The sequence below is a fragment of the Hyperolius riggenbachi genome, chromosome 4, assembly GCF_040937935.1.
Source record: "Hyperolius riggenbachi isolate aHypRig1 chromosome 4, aHypRig1.pri, whole genome shotgun sequence".
Classification (NCBI taxonomy): Eukaryota; Metazoa; Chordata; class Amphibia; order Anura; family Hyperoliidae; genus Hyperolius; species Hyperolius riggenbachi.
This window is the reverse complement of record NC_090649.1, coordinates 404,922,720-404,942,905: the sequence shown is the minus strand read 5'-3', so window position 1 is coordinate 404,942,905 and position 20,186 is coordinate 404,922,720. Positions and strand designations below refer to the sequence as shown.

At 46.4% G+C, this 20,186-nt stretch overlaps 1 protein-coding gene across 2 annotated transcripts in view; it reads left to right on the top strand.

The window, feature by feature from the left end:
• Positions 1 to 20,186, top strand: part of APLF (aprataxin and PNKP like factor) — a 369,988-nt gene that overhangs the window by 119,557 nt on the left and 230,245 nt on the right. For both annotated transcript variants that reach the window (XM_068232307.1, XM_068232306.1), the window contains one exon: positions 1,001 to 1,169. In XM_068232307.1, the coding sequence (XP_068088408.1) occupies positions 1,001 to 1,169 (169 nt within the window). The remainder of the gene's footprint in view (positions 1 to 1,000; positions 1,170 to 20,186) is intronic.

Below are 20,186 nucleotides of genomic sequence, written 5' to 3'. Positions count from 1 at the left end.
CTGACAGCTCCTCTTTAATGCTTGCTGTACTGAAAAAAGAGACTTCAGACAATTTGTCTTAAGACTAGTGCTATGCATGCCTATGTTTATATCATCAAGGCATGCAATTCATTTTTTCTCTTGCGTTATCCCCTCGGAGATGCTGCGTGGACAATATTTACTTACCGCAATCTTGCGCAGGCGCAGTAGCCACTCTTCCTTCGGGCTAAGGCGGATATTGCCGAACCCCATGGATCCGCTCTACTGCGCAGGTGCAAAGGGCTCACGCCAGCGCAGTAGAGCGGATACGATTGGGCTTGGCTATTTGCACCTTAGCCTGAATGAAGATCCGCTAGTGCGCCTGCGCAGGATCGCGGTAGGTAAATATTTACCTCGCCGCTGTTTGAGGGGTCACAGCGCTGGATTGCCGGGGCATCGGGGGAAGCTTTGTTAGGATCCAGAGGCTTCCCCTTCCCAAGGTAAGTATCCCCCTAGGGTTGTTGTTCTCTTATAGGTCCTCTTTAAATATGGCAGTGTCTTCAGTTTTTGAGTGAAGAGGTCACTTAGACATTAGTTAGCAATCCTCTATAATAAAACCCTAATGTCTCTGCGTCCCATGTCCCTGCGTGTGTCCCATTTGAGTGACAGAGCTACCCCGATTTTAAACGGGCTTAGGGCCACTAGTACATATACATTTGCGAACCACAAACCGAACTGTAATAAGACCTTGTCACCCAGGAGAACCAAACAATGCTTGTATTTATATGTTGTGACATTGCTAATAGCAAATGCTGCTCTTGGCCTCATTATACAATTTATTCATACTGTTTCCAAGGGAACCACCTACTTCGCCTGGAACTTACGGATAGTATGATATTCACAACCCTTTGATTAGGCAGCGCAAATAATTGAGGACCATAATAATGTTTAATCTCAATTGATTTCTCAAAACAAACTGTAATGGAGACTATTTCATATAGAAATGAAGCTCATATTGGAATAAATGTTGTTTATGTTGTAGGAATAGTCAGCCACTTGATGAGGACTGTGCACTGAGAAATGATTCCCCATGTTCTCCAACTCACTCTGGAACAAAAGATGAAGAGGACGGACCTTCCTGCTCAGGAACAAATAACTCCAACGCAGCTTCATTATCGAGATTGGCACAATGCAGTAAGAAGGAAGAGCCGGTATGCCTATTGCAGAACATTGTCACTTTTTCCCCTAAATGTAATTTACTGAGCATATAAAATCATCATCAGTCAGCTATAATTGGTGAACTCTGAATTCAAGTGGTGCTGGATTGAGAAGGTGCATTGTTATATCTAAATTTGGGCTTACATCGATACTGAAGCAATTTTTTTTTAAGTTTTTTTTTTACCTATGGAGAGGGAGGCTCTGGATTTTATAGAGCCTTTCCGCTCCTCCCATGGTCCCCTCATTCCAGCGATGTCACCAGGGCCGAATTTAGTTTGAAAGTTTTTAATTGAAAATTTTGACAGTAACAAGTATGTAAAAAGCATTGATTTCATCCCAATGGGACAAGGCAGAGAGTAATAACAATGTAGAACAGGGAAAAAACAGACAAGTTATACATATGTGGAAACATGGGTATAAATCAACAGTTCAGCAAGTTTTGGAATTAGGGCAGCAATAGTAGACACATGTAGGGCACCGTCAGTTAGAATTGGAAGGTAATTAATTAGGGTCATACAGAGAGGGCTGTAGCTTTAATGTCCTGTGTTTCAGTTAGGTATAACCAGGGTTGCCAGATATTGGTGAAAGATGTGAATGTATCGTTAACAATGGCTATGAGACGTTCGTTTATGAGCATGTCGTTGATGATTTGTTTTGTTTATTCTAGGGAGAGCGTTGGTAGGAGCCAATTGCCTTGCTAAGTGTAACCTGGTTCACCAGGGCCGGGTTTACAACTCAGAGGCCTGTAGGCACAGGCATTCTGGTGCCCAAAACTTCGCCCCTGAACACAGGCCATACCCCCAAGGAAAAATATGCTGAACTCTAATTCTTTGCCTTATTTCACTAACTGACTTTAGAATCTTACACTCTAATCACTGTTTCATATAATCCTTAGTGACATGAGACAAGGAATCAGAATTCGTTTATTTCGCCAAGCACAGTTGGGGCCATGCCTGGAATTGGATTTGTTAAGAACTAGCCTATAGGGCATAAGCTCCTGAGGTCAGTGATCTGAGGAGTATGGGCTGTCTGTCCTACATAAGGCGCCTGTAGGCACGTGCCTACAGTGCCTTATGGCAAATTCGGCCCTTGCTGTCACTCCTGTTGCACGTATTCAACCAACTAGTTGAATACATCTTTGGGGATCGTTGGAAGCCCTTGCATATTTACCATGTCACTTTACCACCTAAATTTCTATCATATTCAAGGCCTTAAAGGGAACCTGATGCGAGAAGTATATGGAGGCTGCCATATTTATTTCCTTTTAAGAAATACCAGTTGCCTGGTAGCCCTGCTCGTCTATTTGGCTGCAGAAGTGGCTGAATCACACCATAAAACAAGCATGCAGCTAATCTCATCAGATTTGGCAAAGATGTCGTAAACACCTGATCTGCTGCATGCTTGTTCAGGGTCTATGGCTAAAAGTATTCGAGGCATATGATCAGCAGGATAGCAAGGCAACTGGTATTGCCTAAAAGGAAAAAAAAATATGGCAGCCTCCATTTACCTTTCACTTCAGGTTCCCTTTAAATCCTGTCCTATTGTGACATCCGTTAAGTCTAAAGCCACACACATGTGACTTTCATGAAGTAGATATCGAATTTTACTGATAATTATGTGATAGAACGACATATATAAAGTTAAAAAGTCATTCCTGAAAAGTAGTGCCCCAATTTTATTACTGACAAGCCCTCGTCAGTAATTTTTTGGAGGGTCCGCATTTGAAGATGGGAGACCAGAGGACGGGGTAGGAAGCCTCTGTAGGATTCAGAGGCTTCTGCCTCTTAGGTAAGCAGGTGTTTTGGTACTCTCAAGGTTTGCTTCACGTGCAATTTAACAGAAAAAGAATGCAAACTATGTTTTGTAGAAACATGTACAATTCTGGTGTTCTACACTATTCCTAAAGTGCACAATAATGCTAGTGAGCCACCCTAGTATAATAAAAGGTACCTGAACTGACCCCATACTTATTAAAATGCACATGACAATGTGTGAACTATAATGTCCTTCTACTCGCCTGTCTTCCGATTTTAATGATGTCCCCTCCGTTGCGTCACTCTATCCCTCTTTGTGGCCCTGACTGGGGCAAATTACATGGACAATGAAAGTGCGACCCATGCTCTGTCCACTCCAAGCTCCCTATGATGTAGTGATCCTGCCCAGCTGTGCACAGCAGCCAAGGTCAGGAGTGTTCTGGGAATGTGTCACTCCTTTATTGAACAGGAGGCAGAGCCACGCAACGGGGAGAGCCTATACAAAGAGGACCACAAAGTCAGTTCAGGTGCGCTCTAAGAATTAGTTCTGAAGCCAGACATGGAGCTTTCATGACACATTGCTATGTACAGTATAATATTTTCACATTTACTTTCTTAACTTCCCATTAACTGCATTATTATACATCATAATATTGTTTTTACTCAAAAAATAGTTACCACAATCTGTTTTCTACAGATGTCTGACATTTAGCAGTACATTTGGAGAGACAAATGTACTGCCTTTATCTAATAAGTTAAAATTAAATTCTAGACAGTTGTTAAAAAAAACCCCATCATTTAACCCAGGTGTATATTAAATATAATTACGCATAACACCTATAGAATACGTTTTTGAAGGTGTCCCAATGTGGCCATATACCATACAATCAAATCAATCATCTCTCCATTTTTTTCCCTATAAAAAACAATCAATTGTATTAGGAATCAAAAAGATTTTTTTTCATTGAGAAAAAATACGATCGATTTCTTCCTTTTTTTTTTTTCCAGAAAAATCTGATGTTTTTTTTTTTTTACATTTTTGGAAAAAAAATCATAATTATATGACATATTGGTTTGATTTGTAAAATTATTCCATGATGAAGAAACATTTACCAGATTTCTCAGGTTGAAACACCCCCAAAAATGAAATTGGGTATGGCCACTTTAGGCCTTATTCATGGTTATAACACATATGCAAATGCCTTTTTACAAATGCATTTCCAGCACACTCCGTGAAGGTTAGTATGCTATAAATTGCACACATTTGTCATTCTGGTACAATACAACAGAAAGGAGAACGTGTGCAGCATCTATGGGGTTGTGCAATAACACACTGCACATGAAGGTCTATGGACTTTGATATATCCATGCAGAATGCACACTATGTTTGGAATGAAAGCTGACAGCACCGCACACAGGAACTATTTCTTGATATCAGCTTCCTGTAATTCCCACAGATGGAGTAGCAGCACTGGGGGCCAGTCAGCCTGTGTGTCAGTCTACCACTGGTCAATTTCTGACAAGAGGAGAGAGCTATGTGATACCTATTTTAACCTCCTAGTAAGGCCACATCTGGAATATGGAATTCAGTTCTGGGCACCACATTACAAAAAAGATATTGCAGTTTTAGAGCAGGTGCAGAGACGAGCTACAAAATTGATACGTGAGATGGAAGGTCTCGCTTACCAAGAAAGGTTAGATAAACTGGGTTTATTTAGTCTAGAGAAAATCTGCCTTAGAGGAGATCTAAATAACATGTATAAATACATCAGAGGGCAATATAATAGCTTGGCGGATGAGCTTTTTGTCCCTAGGCCTTCTCAAAGGACTAGAGGACATGATCTGCGTATGGAGGAAAAACGTTTTAGCCATTTATTTAGGAAAGGGTTCTTTACAGTAAGAGTAATTAAGATGTGGAATGCATTGCCACAGGAAGTCGTTATGGCAAACTCTATACCTGCGATGCTTTCCTTGCGTTGAAAGACATCCATGGCTACAATTACTAGGTTATGCCTAATGATGTTGATCCAGGGATTTTATCTGATTGCCATCTGGAGTCGGGAAGGAATTTTTCCCTTTTGGGGCTAATTGGACCATGCCTTGTGGGGTTTTTTTTGCCTTCCTCTGGATCAACAGGGATATGTGAGGGAGCAGGCTGGAGTTGTACTTTGTACTGGTTGAACTCGATGGACGTATGTCTTTTTTCAACCAAAATAACTGTGTAACTATGTAACAATAATATCCCCAGGGGGCGGTGCAGCATTTTTTTTTTTTAATCATGTAGCTAGCCTAGCGCTAGCTACATGATAGTCGCTGTGCAGCGGCATCCCCCCACCCCTTCCAATCGCCTTCGGCGATCAGAGCAAACAGGAAATCCCGTTCAGAACGCCATGGCAACGATCGGGATGATTTCATTGACGTCAACAACATTGTGACGTCAGAGGGATTCCCAATCCACCCTGCAGCGCTGCCTGGCACTGATTGGCCAGGCTGTGCACGGGGTCTGGGGGAAGGGGGCAGCACGGCGGGTAGTGGCGAATCAGCGCGGAGCGGCGGCGATCGGTATATACACGCAGCTAGAAAAGTGCTAGCTGCGTGTAACAAAAAAAAATTATGCAAATCGGCCCACCAGTGCCTGAGAAATCCTCCGCGGCAGCTTACCCCGAGCACAGCTCGGGATTATCGCCCGGGAGGTTAAGGAGATTATTGTGGAAAAAAGTGTACCCGTTACTCGTACTGCCTTCTTTGGCGATGGTATTTTTATGGTTCACAGACAACACTTTTGCTACTTGTATAGCCAACAGGTAACACATCTGGAGCAACTACACATCTCCATGAGCAATCACTGCAGAGATATCCTATGCCGCTCCTAAAAGCTGAATTAGAATAGCAACAGCAAATGCTGATACATGTGAGTTGCTCAGTGACAGAGAAAAGCTATTAGTCTGAGCACTGGAGCTGTCAGAGAACTGCAGTGCAATGCCTTGCCAACAATTTGTTTTCCCAACCCCTCTACCTGCCCCCTTCATAGCCATATTTCTCCATCACAATTTCTCAGTAATAATAATAATAATAATAGCAGTATTTGTATAGCGCCTTTCTCCTGTCGGACTCAAAGCGCTTGCGAGGCAGCCACTAGAGCGCACTCAGTAGGCAGTAGCAGTGTTAAGGAGACTTGCCCTAGAAACTCCTTACTGAAAAAGGTGCTGGCTTACTGAACAGGCAGAGCCGAGATTTGAACCCAGTACAGTACCCCAACATAATCCCTTACGTATATTACTGTTCCCTGTCTATGTCCTAGTAAACCCCTTCAGTGTATCCCCTCAATTAACTCGTTTCTGAAGTAAACAGAAACTATTCCTACTACAGTCCCCCTCTAATAAACTTCCATGAACCTCCCAACTTGCCACCTCAGCAATATAGAAAAGCTATTTCCCCTCCAGATCCTACAGTCCCAATCAAACAAACATCCCTGAACCGCCTATCTCTCCCCAATAATATAAAAATGCCCTCCTAATATATAGAAAATCTATTCCCCCTCCATGTACTGCAGTCTACCTCTCACTAATTCCCCTGGACCTCCCAACATGCCCTCCCCCAATAAATAAAAACTATACCCCCCACCATGTACTGTAGTTCACTCCCCCTATAACAAACTCCTCTTAATCCCTCCAACCCCACCACGTAATGAAAAAATATTCTTCTCTCCATGTACTACAGCCCTTCTCTAACAAACTCTCCTTAACCTCCCCAAAGCCCCAAAAACCTCACTAACCTCTACCAATGCCTAACCCTAAGACCCCCCTCTACCGATGCCTAACCCATAGACCTCCCTCTACCCATGCCTAACCCTAAGACCTCCATATACCGATGCCTAACCCTAAGACCTCCCGCTACCTATGCTTAACACTTAACCACCCTGCACCTAACGCTTACTCAACCTCCCCAACCTTAGCTTTCCCCACCACAAAGCCACATTTTACGGCAATTCCACAATTTGCATATCGGCATGCCTCGGCGCCTGCGATTATTGGGTGCCAAAATTTACCTTCTTTGCCGCAAATCACGCCAAATAAAAAAGTTGCAATTTGCAGCAAAGAACGTAAATTTTGAAGCCTAATAGCAGGTTCTGAGGCATGCTGATGCCGTGCACCCAAGTTTCCCTTCTTTGCCACAAATTGCGACTTTTATAATAGGCATCTATGGCGGTGCCCTTTTGTTCCTTTTCCCTTGTTCAGACTCTTTCAAATGAATGGAGAGCCCAAGACCAGCAACAGATTCTCTGTCCAAATACCAGGCGGATCCATCACATTCAGCAGTCTCTAGCTATATTTTGTAGATAACTGCAGCTGCATAGTGTCTTTTACAATGTTCTTTAGTGGTGACATCATTATGTTAACATAACCTAATTCTTATGTTGGGGAAAAATGATTTTTTTTGAGAAATATAGAAAACAATCCACTAGAGAAAAAAAAGAAATGATTATTTAATATGAGTCCTCAAATTGCATCTACCGTAAGTCAATGCTCTTTATTCCATTTAGCTGTATTCACTAGTATTTTGCACATTATTCATATTCCTCCACTTTCTGTAAGATGGATTTGTGTATGGTGAGAATACCACTATTTTAAAAGTAAAGTTAACTTTATTTGCTGACCTACCAACGTTCATTTCTTTTGCTTCTTTCCTTCACACCTCACCTCCTATTATTTGTAACCGTCTCTAGAATTTTCAGCTTTATCACTTTCATACGTGCCCTTCTCATATTTGATTTCCGATGAGAAGTGGTTCTGCACTGTTATTGACTCTTCCTCTTTTGTCCGATTGAATTGAGTGTTTAGTCTGCAATCATCTCTGTCTCGTGTTGATATCCTGTATCCTCCATATAATTTCCTTCGATTTCTTTTCCACCTTCATATCTTATATCATTTTTCTGTTTAAGGTGATTGGCAGGCGGCGGAGTTCAGACACTTTGAGTCTCATTTCATAGGGCTACTTGCTACTTGGGAAAGGGTAATACAGACGTATCTTAGACTGATATAATTTAATTGTTCCCAATAAGTATTATACTACAAGCTTGACACTGGCTGGCCTCTCTAAAGCCTCATACCCACCAGAAGTGGTGTCTAAATGTTAACAACGAACGACCATTTATGCAATATCAAGTAACATCGTTTAACGAAAGTTCATTAAACGATGTTCAACGGCGGCCGATTACACAAGGTAAACGTTTGCTTAGGACGGTCATGACCGATCCAATCGTGGACAGTCGTTCCGACCTCCATTGACCCCCCACGCTAATTACCGAGATTGTTCAACGTCGCGTTCGCACCTGTTATTTGTTCCCACGGGCCGCGAATGCAGAAGATGGAGAACGATTGTTCGTCCCATCTTTCGTTGCCGCATATACCCAGAACTATCTTCCTGGGTGAGTACCCATCTTAAGAATGTTGCTGAAGACATTTTAAAAGCACTGACTTGTAATTTGACTTCCATAGGAATTTGTGAAAAAAGTCTGCCAGCACCTAAAATCACTAGCAACTGCTCAAAGCGACATAATGGCTGAAAGGTGCCTGTCAGTATTACACAACTCCTGCTAAAGGCAAAACTAGTTGCACATTGATGTACATGCATCGTGGCAGACAGGGCTACGCAATATCACTGTGGTTTCTGTGATTTGCGGTGGCTGCGGCAGGGACTGACAAGATGATGGCCGTGTATACACACGGGGGGATTTGGAAGCATCCAGCTGAACATTATTAAATGTTTGTTGCCTCCCCAACAGCCCACATTTATAAACATCACTTATGCTGGGTACACACAACGCGATTTCCCGCCCAATCAGCAGGATCAATTGATTATTTCCAACATGTTAATTCGGGTTTCGATCGATACAGCCATCGATTTTGCATGTTAAGTATGCACAATCGACAGATGTATCGATCGAAACATGTCAGAAATAATCGATCGATGCCGCTGATCGAGCAGGAAATCGCATCGTGTGTACCCCAGCATTAGGGGAAGGTTTGTTTAATATATTTTACTGATAAGGTCCTTAAGCCCAATCTACACGGTACGATTCTTTGTGCGATTCGATTACGATTCTATTTATGATCCGATTAAATCCGACATGTCCAATCGGGATTTGATTCAATTAGATTTGTCATTGCAAAACAATGGCAAATCGAATTGAATCGAACCCCGATCGGACATGTCGGATTTAATCGGATCGTAAATAGAATCGTAATCGAATCGCACAAAGAATCGTATCGTGTAGATGAGGCTTTAGACAGTGCTTAGATAACTACCGGTAATGATCAGGTTGAAATGTGGATGTGCATGTAACTGCCACCTGGTGGACTGAATGTGAACAGCAGCTAAAGTTAGTATTAGGACTCTGCATTCTGATTGAGAAGAAGCTGTAGATTTGAGGGTTTTATTTATTTGTTTTTATAAAGCGCCAACATATTACACAGCGCTGGACATTAGTTTAGGTTACAGACAATATTTAGGGGTGACTGACATACAGCAATACGACAATACAGGAATACGAGAAAAACCAGATCATGCAGCACAGTATGAGTACAAGGTAATGCTTAGTCAGTCACTGGATGAGAGCATGGAGATTAAGCAAGTAGAGTTCACTCTAATGCATAGGATGGGTGCACAGTAATGGAGGTGCATGATCAAAAGACATTCTTAAAGCTTTAGAATGACGTGAAGAATTAGTTAGGATCAGTGTGTGCTAATCTGTTTGGGTTGGGTGATACATAATATTGAGGGAAGGGTAGTTCAGTGGTTAGAGATATAGGTTAGTGTGAGGGTTAGTGTAACCCTTTAGCAGCCAGTTTATTTAGAGGCTTGCACATGCCCAGGCCAATTTATTCTAGCTCATTTTTTTTTTTAATTTCTTCTGATTAATTTTATTTTTTTCTAATTATTTGCTTTGAATTAGTACTTGTGAGAATCTGCTCAGCTGCCTGTGCAGACAGGCAGCTTTTTGACCACTGTTCAGGTCTGCATTCTGCAGGTCTCTTTAAAGGGGAACTTCAGCCTAAACAAACATACTGTCATTAAGTTACATTAGTTATGTTAATTAGAATAGATAGGTAATATAATCTTTTACCCACCCTGTTTTAAAAGAACAGGCAAATGTTTGTGATTCATGGGGGCTGCCATCTTTGTCATGGGGGCAGCCATCTTTTTGGTTGAAAGGAGGTGACAGGGAGCAGGAGACCCCGTTCCAACTGTCCTGTGTCCTGATAACCCCTCCCAGCTACATGTGCTAGGCTTCAAATGTCAAATTCAAAATGTAAAAAAAAAAATTGCACCAAAACAGCAGAACATCAGAAATCCCATCATGCTTTGCACAGCACAAGGGGAAAACTGCCAGGGCAGTTTTCTTCTGTGCAGCTAAAAATGAGGCTTGTATAAAAGAAACTAAGTTCTGTAGCTGTGAAACTGTTAAAGAAACACCAGGCCTTTTCAGTGCTGCTGAGTCGATTTTTAGTCTGGAGGTTCACTTTAAGAGAGACTTTTTGTCAGTATTGCAGCTTGCTGCTGAGGAATTTGCATACATTCGTTATGCAAATCCCCTACCTGCCTCCTGTGATGACTGGCAGTATAAAGGTTGGGATTACCCACAGTCCTTTGCTGGTCATTCCTTCAGGGTTTGTAGTAAACACTCCTAGAGAGTGTCAGCCATGCTACTTCTTATTGAAGTTATCTTAGAGTAATTCTGGGGACTGCACTAGGCAGTTTCTTTAGTACCGTTAGGATTGCTTATCTGTTTGTTTGTCTGTTGCGACTGTCCTGTCCCAGCGGTGGTCGATAGGAAGTCGTTCTGTGTGTCTGGGTGCTAACCGGAACAGCGGTTGTTACTGGTAGCCCCTTCTGATCTGTCTTCCCTGGATCGCACTCGCCTTGCGCTAGTGCTGTGGATCCTTCTGTTCTGTCTACCTGGATCGCACTCGCCTTGAGCTAGTGCGGTGGATCCTTCTGTTCTGTCTAGCTGGATCGCACTCGCTTTGAGTTAGTGCTGTGGATCCTTCTGTTCTGTCTAGCTGGATCGCACTCGCCTTGAGCTAGTGCTGTGGATCCTTCTGTTCTGTCTACCTGGATCGCACTCGCCTTGCGCTAGTGCTGTGGATCCTTCTGATCTGTCTTCCTGGATCGCACTAGTCTCTGGAGCTGGTGCTGTGGATCCTTCTGATCTGTCTTCCTGGATCGTACTAACCGCTAGCGGTAGCGGCTGTGGATCTTTCTGATCTGTGTTTCTGCTTGGATCACACTTGCTCTGATGGAAGAGCGGTGGATCCTTTCTGCCTAGTTCCTGTTTCACGTTTGTCTGTCTTGTCTGATACGAACGCTTGCTGTAGGCTCAGTGAGGTAACCGTTAAGCAAGCGCTCGCGTTCTCTGTTTCGTGTTTGTCTGTCTTTGGTTAGTTAGACGTGCTTGTCTCTGTTGTGCGTAACACACGGAGACCGCGCACGAACGCGTGCACTGTTGCGAATGAGTGCGGTGTTCGCGTTCAGCTAGCGTTTGTTATTTTCCTTATCTTTCACTTTGTATGATTTGCTGTGCCTTTGCTACCCTGGTGCTCTGTCCTGCTCAGTCTTGTGTCGCTATTGGCAATTGCCATTCTTGCGATAGCGTTTCCTACTTCGTTTCCGCCATTGTGTGTTCGCCGTTGCTGGCTGGCGACTAGTTTGGTGGGCACACATTGGTTCTGTCCCTTTGCTCTGTTCCCTGAGGGCTATCCAGCCCTGCCTAATTGTACCTTGTCCTGGATCTGTACAATTCCCATTTGGCATCTGTGGCTGTGCAGCGGCTGTGTTCGCCTGCACTCCACAGCGCCATCTGCCGGTGGGAATTGCCCTCTGCGGGTGCATAGCACCTAGCCTGGGTGTCCTCAATTATACGCTTGTGGAGGAAATCCGCCGCGTCAGCGCACGTCTGGTGCGCTGACCACGGAGACGATTCCACATTTGTTACAGTACTGCTGTAATGTGTATTTATTGCCACTTGTCACTAGGGGGCAGTATGAGACAATAACAGAGGACTTCTGCTTTCAGTTTCAATATTTTCTGCTAGTAGAGAAAGATCAAATCATTCCAAACATTTACAGCACAAAGCGTTCTGCCGATCCACTTAAAATCGCAAAGAATTATCACAATCACTTCCACTTTCTGTAAGCATTTTGTAAGCTATTTGAGGTGCATTTTCTGGGATTTAAAGTAGATTTTGAAGGTTTTTTTTTTGTTTAAGTTTCACTTACCTGGGGGGGGGGGGCTGTTACCTGCCCCCTGCAGATGTCATGTGCCTGCACCGGTCCTCAAGGTTCCTCTGGTCCCCTGCCGTGGCTTACTTTGATTTCTGCAGCCTTACATGTCCACAGCAACTGTGGCTGCACAGTTGCCGTAAACTTGTAAGACGGCAGAGGTCAAAGTGAGCCTCGGTGGGGGACCGGATGATCCTTGAGGACGGGGCGGGCACAGGACATCTGCAGGGGACAGGTAGAAGCCCCAGGTAAGTGGAACTTTTTTTAAAAAAACAGCCTTGCAGATCGACTTGAAGTTTTGTATTGAGCCCAAACCCTCACAAAATGCTGCATGTCCTGTGGTTGCAATTAGCCCATTTTTGAAAGTGCCGGCGTTTGTCGGAGCTCCAAAAACACTCAGAAAAAGGGTTTTAGTGGTTTCTAGGCTAAGGGCTAATTGTACACCTTGTAATGAAACCTTGTTCTTGTTTTTTTGGTTTTTTTTTGAGTGTTGGCAATAAAGGGTTAAAAGCAGTGTAGAAAGTTAACCGCTCTGTTGAGTTCATTATTGATGTTGCTTGCTTATTATCACGGGCTCTGCAGAGAGTCCATAAGCCTTCTCTGCCGCTGTGTCTGTACAGCTTTCACAATTCACAGAACTTAATCCACTTAAAACCAGCAACACAGCTTGTAGATTCCTTGTAAAATGACAAATGCGTTAGCTATGGAAGCTAAACAGGAAATCTGCCAGCCGGTACTGAACCTGGGAATGTAAATCATATTACTGCATATTAAATATAAACTGCTGAGTGTGGCACATTGTGCTCCATATCTTGCATTTGGCTTGCAGGATATCGTAAGGCAGGTGATTTATAGGCTGCCATTTGTAATTACATTTCACAATTATAGCAGTTGAGCTGCTCTTCTCATTCCCTACACAGGCTGATTCCTGTCTCTTCCCAGTGTGATTGCCTCCAAGCCCTCACCGCTGCTCTGATATTTCTGCTCATCTCAATCCCAGCACAGGCTGATTCCTGTCTCTTCCCAGTGTGATTGCCTCCAAGCCCTCACCGCTGCTCTGATATTTCTGCTCATCTCAATCCCAGCACAGGCTGATTCCTGTCTCTTCCCAGTGTGATTGCCTCCAAGCCCTCACCGCTGCTCTGATATTTTTGCTCATCTCAATCCCAGCACAGGGTGATTCCTGGCTCACCCAGTGTCATTGCCTCCGAGCCCTCACCGCTGCTCTGATATTTCTGCTCATCTCAATCCCAGCACAGGCTGATTCACGCCTCTCCCAGTGTCATTGCCTCCGAGCCCTCACCGCTGCTCTGATATTTCTGCTCATCTCAATCCCAGCACAGGCTGATTCCTGCCTCTCCCAGTGTGATTGCCTCCGAGCCCTCATCGCTGCTCTGATATTTCTGCTCATCTCAATCCCAGCACAGGTTGATTCCTGCCTCTCCCCAGTGTGATAGCCTCTGAGCCCTCATCGCTGCTCTGATATTTCTGCTCATCTCAATCCCAGCACAGGCTGATTCCTGTCTCTTCCCAGTGTGATTGCCTCAGAGCCCTCACCGCTGCTCTGATATTTCTGCTCATTTCAATCCCAGCACAGGCTGATTCCTGCCTCTCCCAGTGTGATTGCCTCCGAGCCCTCACCGCTGCTCTGATATTTCTGCTCATCTCAATCCCAGCACAGGCTGATTCACGCCTCTCCCAGTGTCATTGCCTCCGAGCCCTCACCGCTGCTCTGATATTTCTGCTCATCTCAATCCCAGCACAGGCTGATTCCTGTCTCTCCCAGTGTGATTGCCTCCGAGCCCTCACCGCTGCTCTGATATTTCTGCTCATCTCAATCCCAGCACAGGCTGATTCCTGCCTCTCCCAGTGTGATTGCCTCCGAGCCCTCATCGCTGCTCTGATATTTCTGCTCATCTCAATCCCAGCACAGGTTGATTCCTGCCTCTCCCCAGTGTGATAGCCTCTGAGCCCTCATCGCTGCTCTGATATTTCTGCTCATCTCAATCCCAGCACAGGCTGATTCCTGTCTCTTCCCAGTGTGATTGCCTCAGAGCCCTCACCGCTGCTCTGATATTTCTGCTCATCTCAATCCCAGCACAGGCTGATTCCTGTCTCTCCCAGTGTGATAGCCTCTGAGCCCTCATCGCTGCTCTGATATTTCTGCTCATCTCAATCCCAGCACAGGGTGATTCCTGGCTCACCCAGTGTCATTGCCTCCGAGCCCTCACCGCTGCTCTGATATTTCTGCTCATCTCAATCCCAGCACAGGCTGATTCCTGTCTCTCCCAGTGTGATTGCCTCCGAGCCCTCACCGCTGCTCTGATATTTCTGCTCATCTCAATCCCAGCACAGGCTGATTCCTGCCTCTCCCAGTGTGATTGCCTCCGAGCCCTCACCGCTGCTCTGATATTTCTGCTCATCTCAATCCCAGCACAGGTTGATTCCTGCCTCTCCCCAGTGTGATAGCCTCTGAGCCCTCATCGCTGCTCTGATATTTCTGCTCATCTCAATCCCAGCACAGGCTGATTCCTGTCTCTTCCCAGTGTGATTGCCTCAGAGCCCTCACCGCTGCTCTGATATTTCTGCTCATCTCAATCCCAGCACAGGCTGATTCCTGTCTCTCCCAGTGTGATAGCCTCTGAGCCCTCATCGCTGCTCTGATATTTCTGCTCATCTCAATCCCAGCACAGGCTGATTCCTGTCTCTTCCCAGTGTGATTGCCTCCAAGCCCTCACCGCTGCTCTGATATTTTTGCTCATCTCAATCCCAGCACAGGCTGATTCCTGCCTCTCCTAGTGTGATTGCCTTGGAACCCTCACCGCTGCTCTGATATTTCTGCTCATCTCAATCCCAGCGCAGGGTGATTCCTGGCTCACCCAGTGTCATTGCCTCCGAGCCCTCACCGCTGCTCTGATATTTCTGCTCATCTCAATCTCAGCGCAGGCGGATTCCTGTCTCTTCTCAGTGTGATTGCCTCAGAGCCTTCACCGCTGCTCTGATATTTCTGCTCATCTCAATCCCAGTGCAGGCTGATTCCTGTCTCTCCTGGTGTGGTTGCCTCCGAGCCTTCACCACTGCTCTGATATTTCTGCTCATCTCAATCCCAGCACAGGCTGATTCTTGCCTCTCCCGGTGTGATTGCCTCCGAGCCCTCATCACTGCTCTGATATTTCTGCTCATCTCAATCCCAGCGCAGGCTGATTCCTGCCTCTCCCAGTGTGATTGCCTCAGAGCCTTCACCGCTGCTCTGATATTTCTGCTTATCTCAATCCCAGCGCAGGCTGATTCCTTTCTCTCCCAGTGTCATTGCCTCCGAGCCCTCACCGCTGCTCTGATATTTCTGCTCATCTCAATCCCAGCACAGGCTGATTCCTGTCTCTCCCAGTGTCATTGCCTCCAAGCCTTCACCGCTGCTCTGATATTTCTGCTGATCTCAATCCCAGCGCAGGCTTATTCCTGCCTCTCCTGGTGTGATTGCCTCCGAGCCTTCACCGCTGCGCTGATATTTCTGCTCATCTCAATCCCAGCACAGGCTGATTCCTGCCTCTCCCAGTGTCATTGCCTTTGAGACCTCACTGCTGCTCTGATATTTCTGCTGATCTCAATCCCAGCACAGGCTGATTCCTGCCTCTCCTGGTGTGATTGCCTCCGAGCCTTCACCGCTGCGCTGATATTTCTGCTCATCTCAGTCCCAGCACAGGCTGATTCCCGCCTCTCCCAGTGTGATTGCCTCCGAGCCCTCACCGCCGCTGCTCTGATATTTCTGCTCATCTCAATCTCAGCACAGGCGGATTCCTGTCTCTTCCCAATGTGATTGCCTCAGAGCCCTCATCGCTGCTCTGATATTTCTGCTCATCTCAATCCCAGCGCAGGCTGATTCCTGTCTCTCCTGGTGTGGTTGCCTCCGAGCCTTCACCACTGCTCTGATATTTCTGCTCATCTCAATCCCAGCACAGGCTGATTCTTGCCTCTCCCGGTGTGATTGCCTCCGAGCCCTCACTGCTGCTCTGATATTTCTGCTCATCTCAATAGTAGCGCAGGCTGATTCCTGCCTCTCCCAGTGTGATTGCCTCCGAGCCCTCACTGCTGCTCAGATATTTCTGCTCATCTCAATCCCAGCACAGGCTAATTCCCGCCTCTCCCTGTGTCATTGCCTCCAAGCCTTCACCGCTGCTCTGATATTTCTGCTTATCTCAATCCCAGCTCAGGCTGATTCCTTTCTCTCCCAGTGTCATTGCCTCCAAGCCTTCACCGCTGCTCTGATATTTCTGCTTATCTCAATCCCAGCGCAGGCTGATTCCTTTCTCTCCCAGTGTCATTGCCTCCAAGCCTTCACCGCTGCTCTGATATTTCTGCTTATCTCAATCCCAGCGCAGGCTTATTCCTGTCTCTCCCAGTGTCATTGCCTCCAAGCCTTCACCGCTGCTATGATATTTCTGCTCATCTCAATCCCAGCACAGGCTAATTCCCACCTCTCCCGGTGTCATTGCCTCCGAGCCCTCACCGCTGTGCTGATATTTCTGCTCATCTCAATCCCAGCGCAGGCTGATTCCTGTCTCTCCCAGTGTGATTGCCTCTGAGCCCTCACCGTTTCTCTGATATTATTGCTCATCTCAATCTCTGCGCAGGCTGATTCCCGCCTCTCCCAGTGTGATTGCCACTGAGCCCTCACCGCCGCTGCTCTGATATTTCTGCTCATCTCAATCCCAGCACAGGCTGATTCCTGTCTCTCCCAGTGTGATTGCCTCCGAGCCTTCACCGCTGCTCTGATATTTCTGCTCATCTCAATCCCAGCACAGGCTGATTCCTGTCTCTCCCAGTGTGATTGCTTCCGAGCCCTCATCGCTGCTCTGATATTTCTGCTCATCTCAATCCCAGCACAGGCTGATTCCTGTCTCTCCCAGTGTGATTGCCTCCGAGCCTTCACCGCTGCTCTGATATCTCTGCTCATCTCAATCCCAGCACAGGCTGATTCCTGTCTCTCCCAGTGTGATTGCTTCCGAGCCCTCATCGCTGCTCTGATATTTCTGCTCATCTCAATCCCAGCACAGGCTGATTCCTGTCTCTCCCAGTGTGATTGCTTCCGAGCCCTCACCGCTGCCCTGATGTTTCTGCTCATCTCAATCTAGGCGCAGGCTGATTCCTGTCTCTCCCAGTGTGATTGCCTCCGAGCCCTCATTGCTGCTCTTATATTTCTGCTTATCTCAATCCCAGCACAGGCTAATTCCTGCCTCTCCCGGTGTGATTGCCTCCGAGCCCTCACCGCTGCTCTGATATTTCTGCTCATCTCAATCTCAGCACAGGCTAATTCCTGTCTCTTCCCAGTGTGATTGCCTCCGAGCCCTCACCACTGCTCTGATATTTCTGCTCATCTCAATCCCAGCACAGGCTGATTCCTGTCTCTCCCAGTGTGATTGCCTTCGAGCCCTCATCGCTGCTCTGATATTTCTGCTCATTTCAATCCCAGCACAGGCTGATTCCTGTCTCACCCAGTGTCATTGCCTCCAAGCCCTCACCGCTGCTCTGATATTTCTGCTCATCTCAATCCCAGCGCAGGCTGATTCCCGCCTCTCCCAGTGCGATTGCCTCCGAGCCCTCACCGCTGCTCTGATATTTCTGCTCATCTCAATCCCAGCACGGGCTGATTACTGCCCCTCCTGGTGTGATTGCCTCCGAGCCTTCACCGCTGCTCTGATATTTCTGCTCATCTCAATCCCAGCACAGGCTAATTCCCGCCTCTCCCGGTGTGATTGCCTCCGAGCCTTCACCGCTGCTCTGATATTTCTGCTCATCTCAATCCCAGCACAGGCTGATTCCTGTCTCTCCCAGTGTGATATCCCCCGAGCCCTCACGGCTGCTCTGGTATTTCTGCTCATCTCAATCCCAGCGCAGGATGATTCCTGCCTCTCCCGGTGTGATTGCCTCCGAGCCCTCACCGCTGCTCTGGTATTTCTGCTCATCTCAATCCCAGCACAGGCTGATTCCTGTCTCTTTCCAGTGTAATTGCCTCCAAGCCTTCACCACTGCTCTGATATTTCTGCTCATCTCAATCCCAGCACAGGCTGATTCCTGTCTCACCCAGTGTCATTGCCTCCAAGCCCTCACCGCTGCTCTGATATTTCTGCTCATCTCAATCCCAGCACAGGCTAATTCCCGCCTCTCCCAGTGTGATTGCCTCCGAGCCCTCACCACTGCTCTGATATTTCTGCTCATCTCAATCCCAGCACAGGCTGATTCCTGTCTCTTCCCAGTGTGATTGCCTCCGAGCCCTCATCGCTGCTCTGATATTTCTGCTCATCTCAATCCCAGCGCAGGCTGATTCCTGTCTCTCCCGGTGTCATTGCCTCCAAGCCCTCAGTGCTGCTCTGATATTTCTGCTCATCCCAATCCCAGCGCAGGCTAATTCCTGTCTCTACCAGTGTGATTGCCTCCGAGCCCTTACCGCTGCTCTTATATTTCTGCTCATCTCAATCCCAGCTCAGGCTGATTCCTGCCTCTCCCAGTGTGATTGCCTCCGAGCCCTCACCGCTGCTCTGATATTTCTGCTCATCTCAGTCCCAGCGCAGGCTGATTCCTGTCTCTACCAGTGTGATTGCCTCCGAGCCTTCACCACTGCTCTGATATTTCTGCTGATCTCAATCCCAGCGCAGGCTGATTCCTGTCTCTCCCAGTGTCATTGCCTTCGAGCCCTCACCGCAGCTCTGATATTTCTGCTCCCAGCGCAGGCTGATTCCCGCCTCTCCCAGTGTGATTGCCTCCGAGCCCTCACCGCTGCTCTGATATTTCTGCTCCTTTCAATCCCAGCGCAGGCTGATTCCTGTCTCTCCCGGTGTGATTGCCTCCAAGCCCTCATCGCTGCTCTGTTATTTTTTCTTCCAATCTTCAGCCAGAGTGCGGTTAATGCTGAATTCTCAGCAGCTAAAAGCCCTTCTGGTTACACAGAAGCCACGTGCTGCGTCTCATCCCGCTGCCATCAGATTAAATGAAACAAGAGCACAAAGTCCTTGACATGATGAAGTCACTCTTCTTTTTTTTTTTTTTTTTTTTTTTTTCTTTTTGTCAATTTGCTTTTATATTCCTGGGCTCTCTTCACACACTGAAAAAAATCAAACATTCCCTTCTGTCTCACATTAACGTAAACTTGAGATGGTGGAAAAGAAAAAAAGAATATACAAACCTGTGGCTTCCTCCAGCCCCTTCCAGGCTGATTGTTCCCTCGCCGTCCTCCGACGACGCCTGGATTCTAAACCTGAGTCCTCCAGCTACGAGAGCGCGTGGGCTTGACTATGCCTGTGCACACTGGAGGATTTTCCGGAGCAAATTGCGGATAATCCAGGTGGCATAGAAGGACGTTGAGGGACCAGATGTTTGGACTTTTTGATTCCTGCATGGCTACCACTCCCCGTTGTTACTCCTTGATCGGGTTGAGCGGTGAAGCCGCAGGCAGGAGGCAGTGCATGGTGACTACTGGAAGCAGGACTTGGAGGAGGTCTGACTGTAGGACGCTGGAGTGGTGAGAGTAGCAGCGGCATTATTGTTGGCATTCCGGAATAACCGCTTGCACAGTCATCAGTAACCCTGCAACATATAGTTTTCCATATCGCTGGCATCAGCGTTTATTTTCTGCGTGTCCTGGCAACACTTGTCTCTCTCTCCTCCCCCCCACTCTGATGGAAAATCCGGAGTATGTGTTACCGGTACCAGTTTGGGTGAGGCATGAGTGAGTTGTGCTTGGATATGCTTGGGAACCCTCCACAGTTTGTTTTTAATGTGTTTTTAAGGTAAAGTGGGGTCATCTATTGTGCAGTTTTACATAATTTTGATACTAATAAAGGTTATTATTATTTGAATATTCCCTGAGCGGTCACAGGATTCATTGTTTATATTATATTGTACTTGCATTTGCAAATCTTTATTGCTATTGCTCAGCATTTTTGCTACAGTTTTGTAAGCAATTTTAGGAGCAAATTCT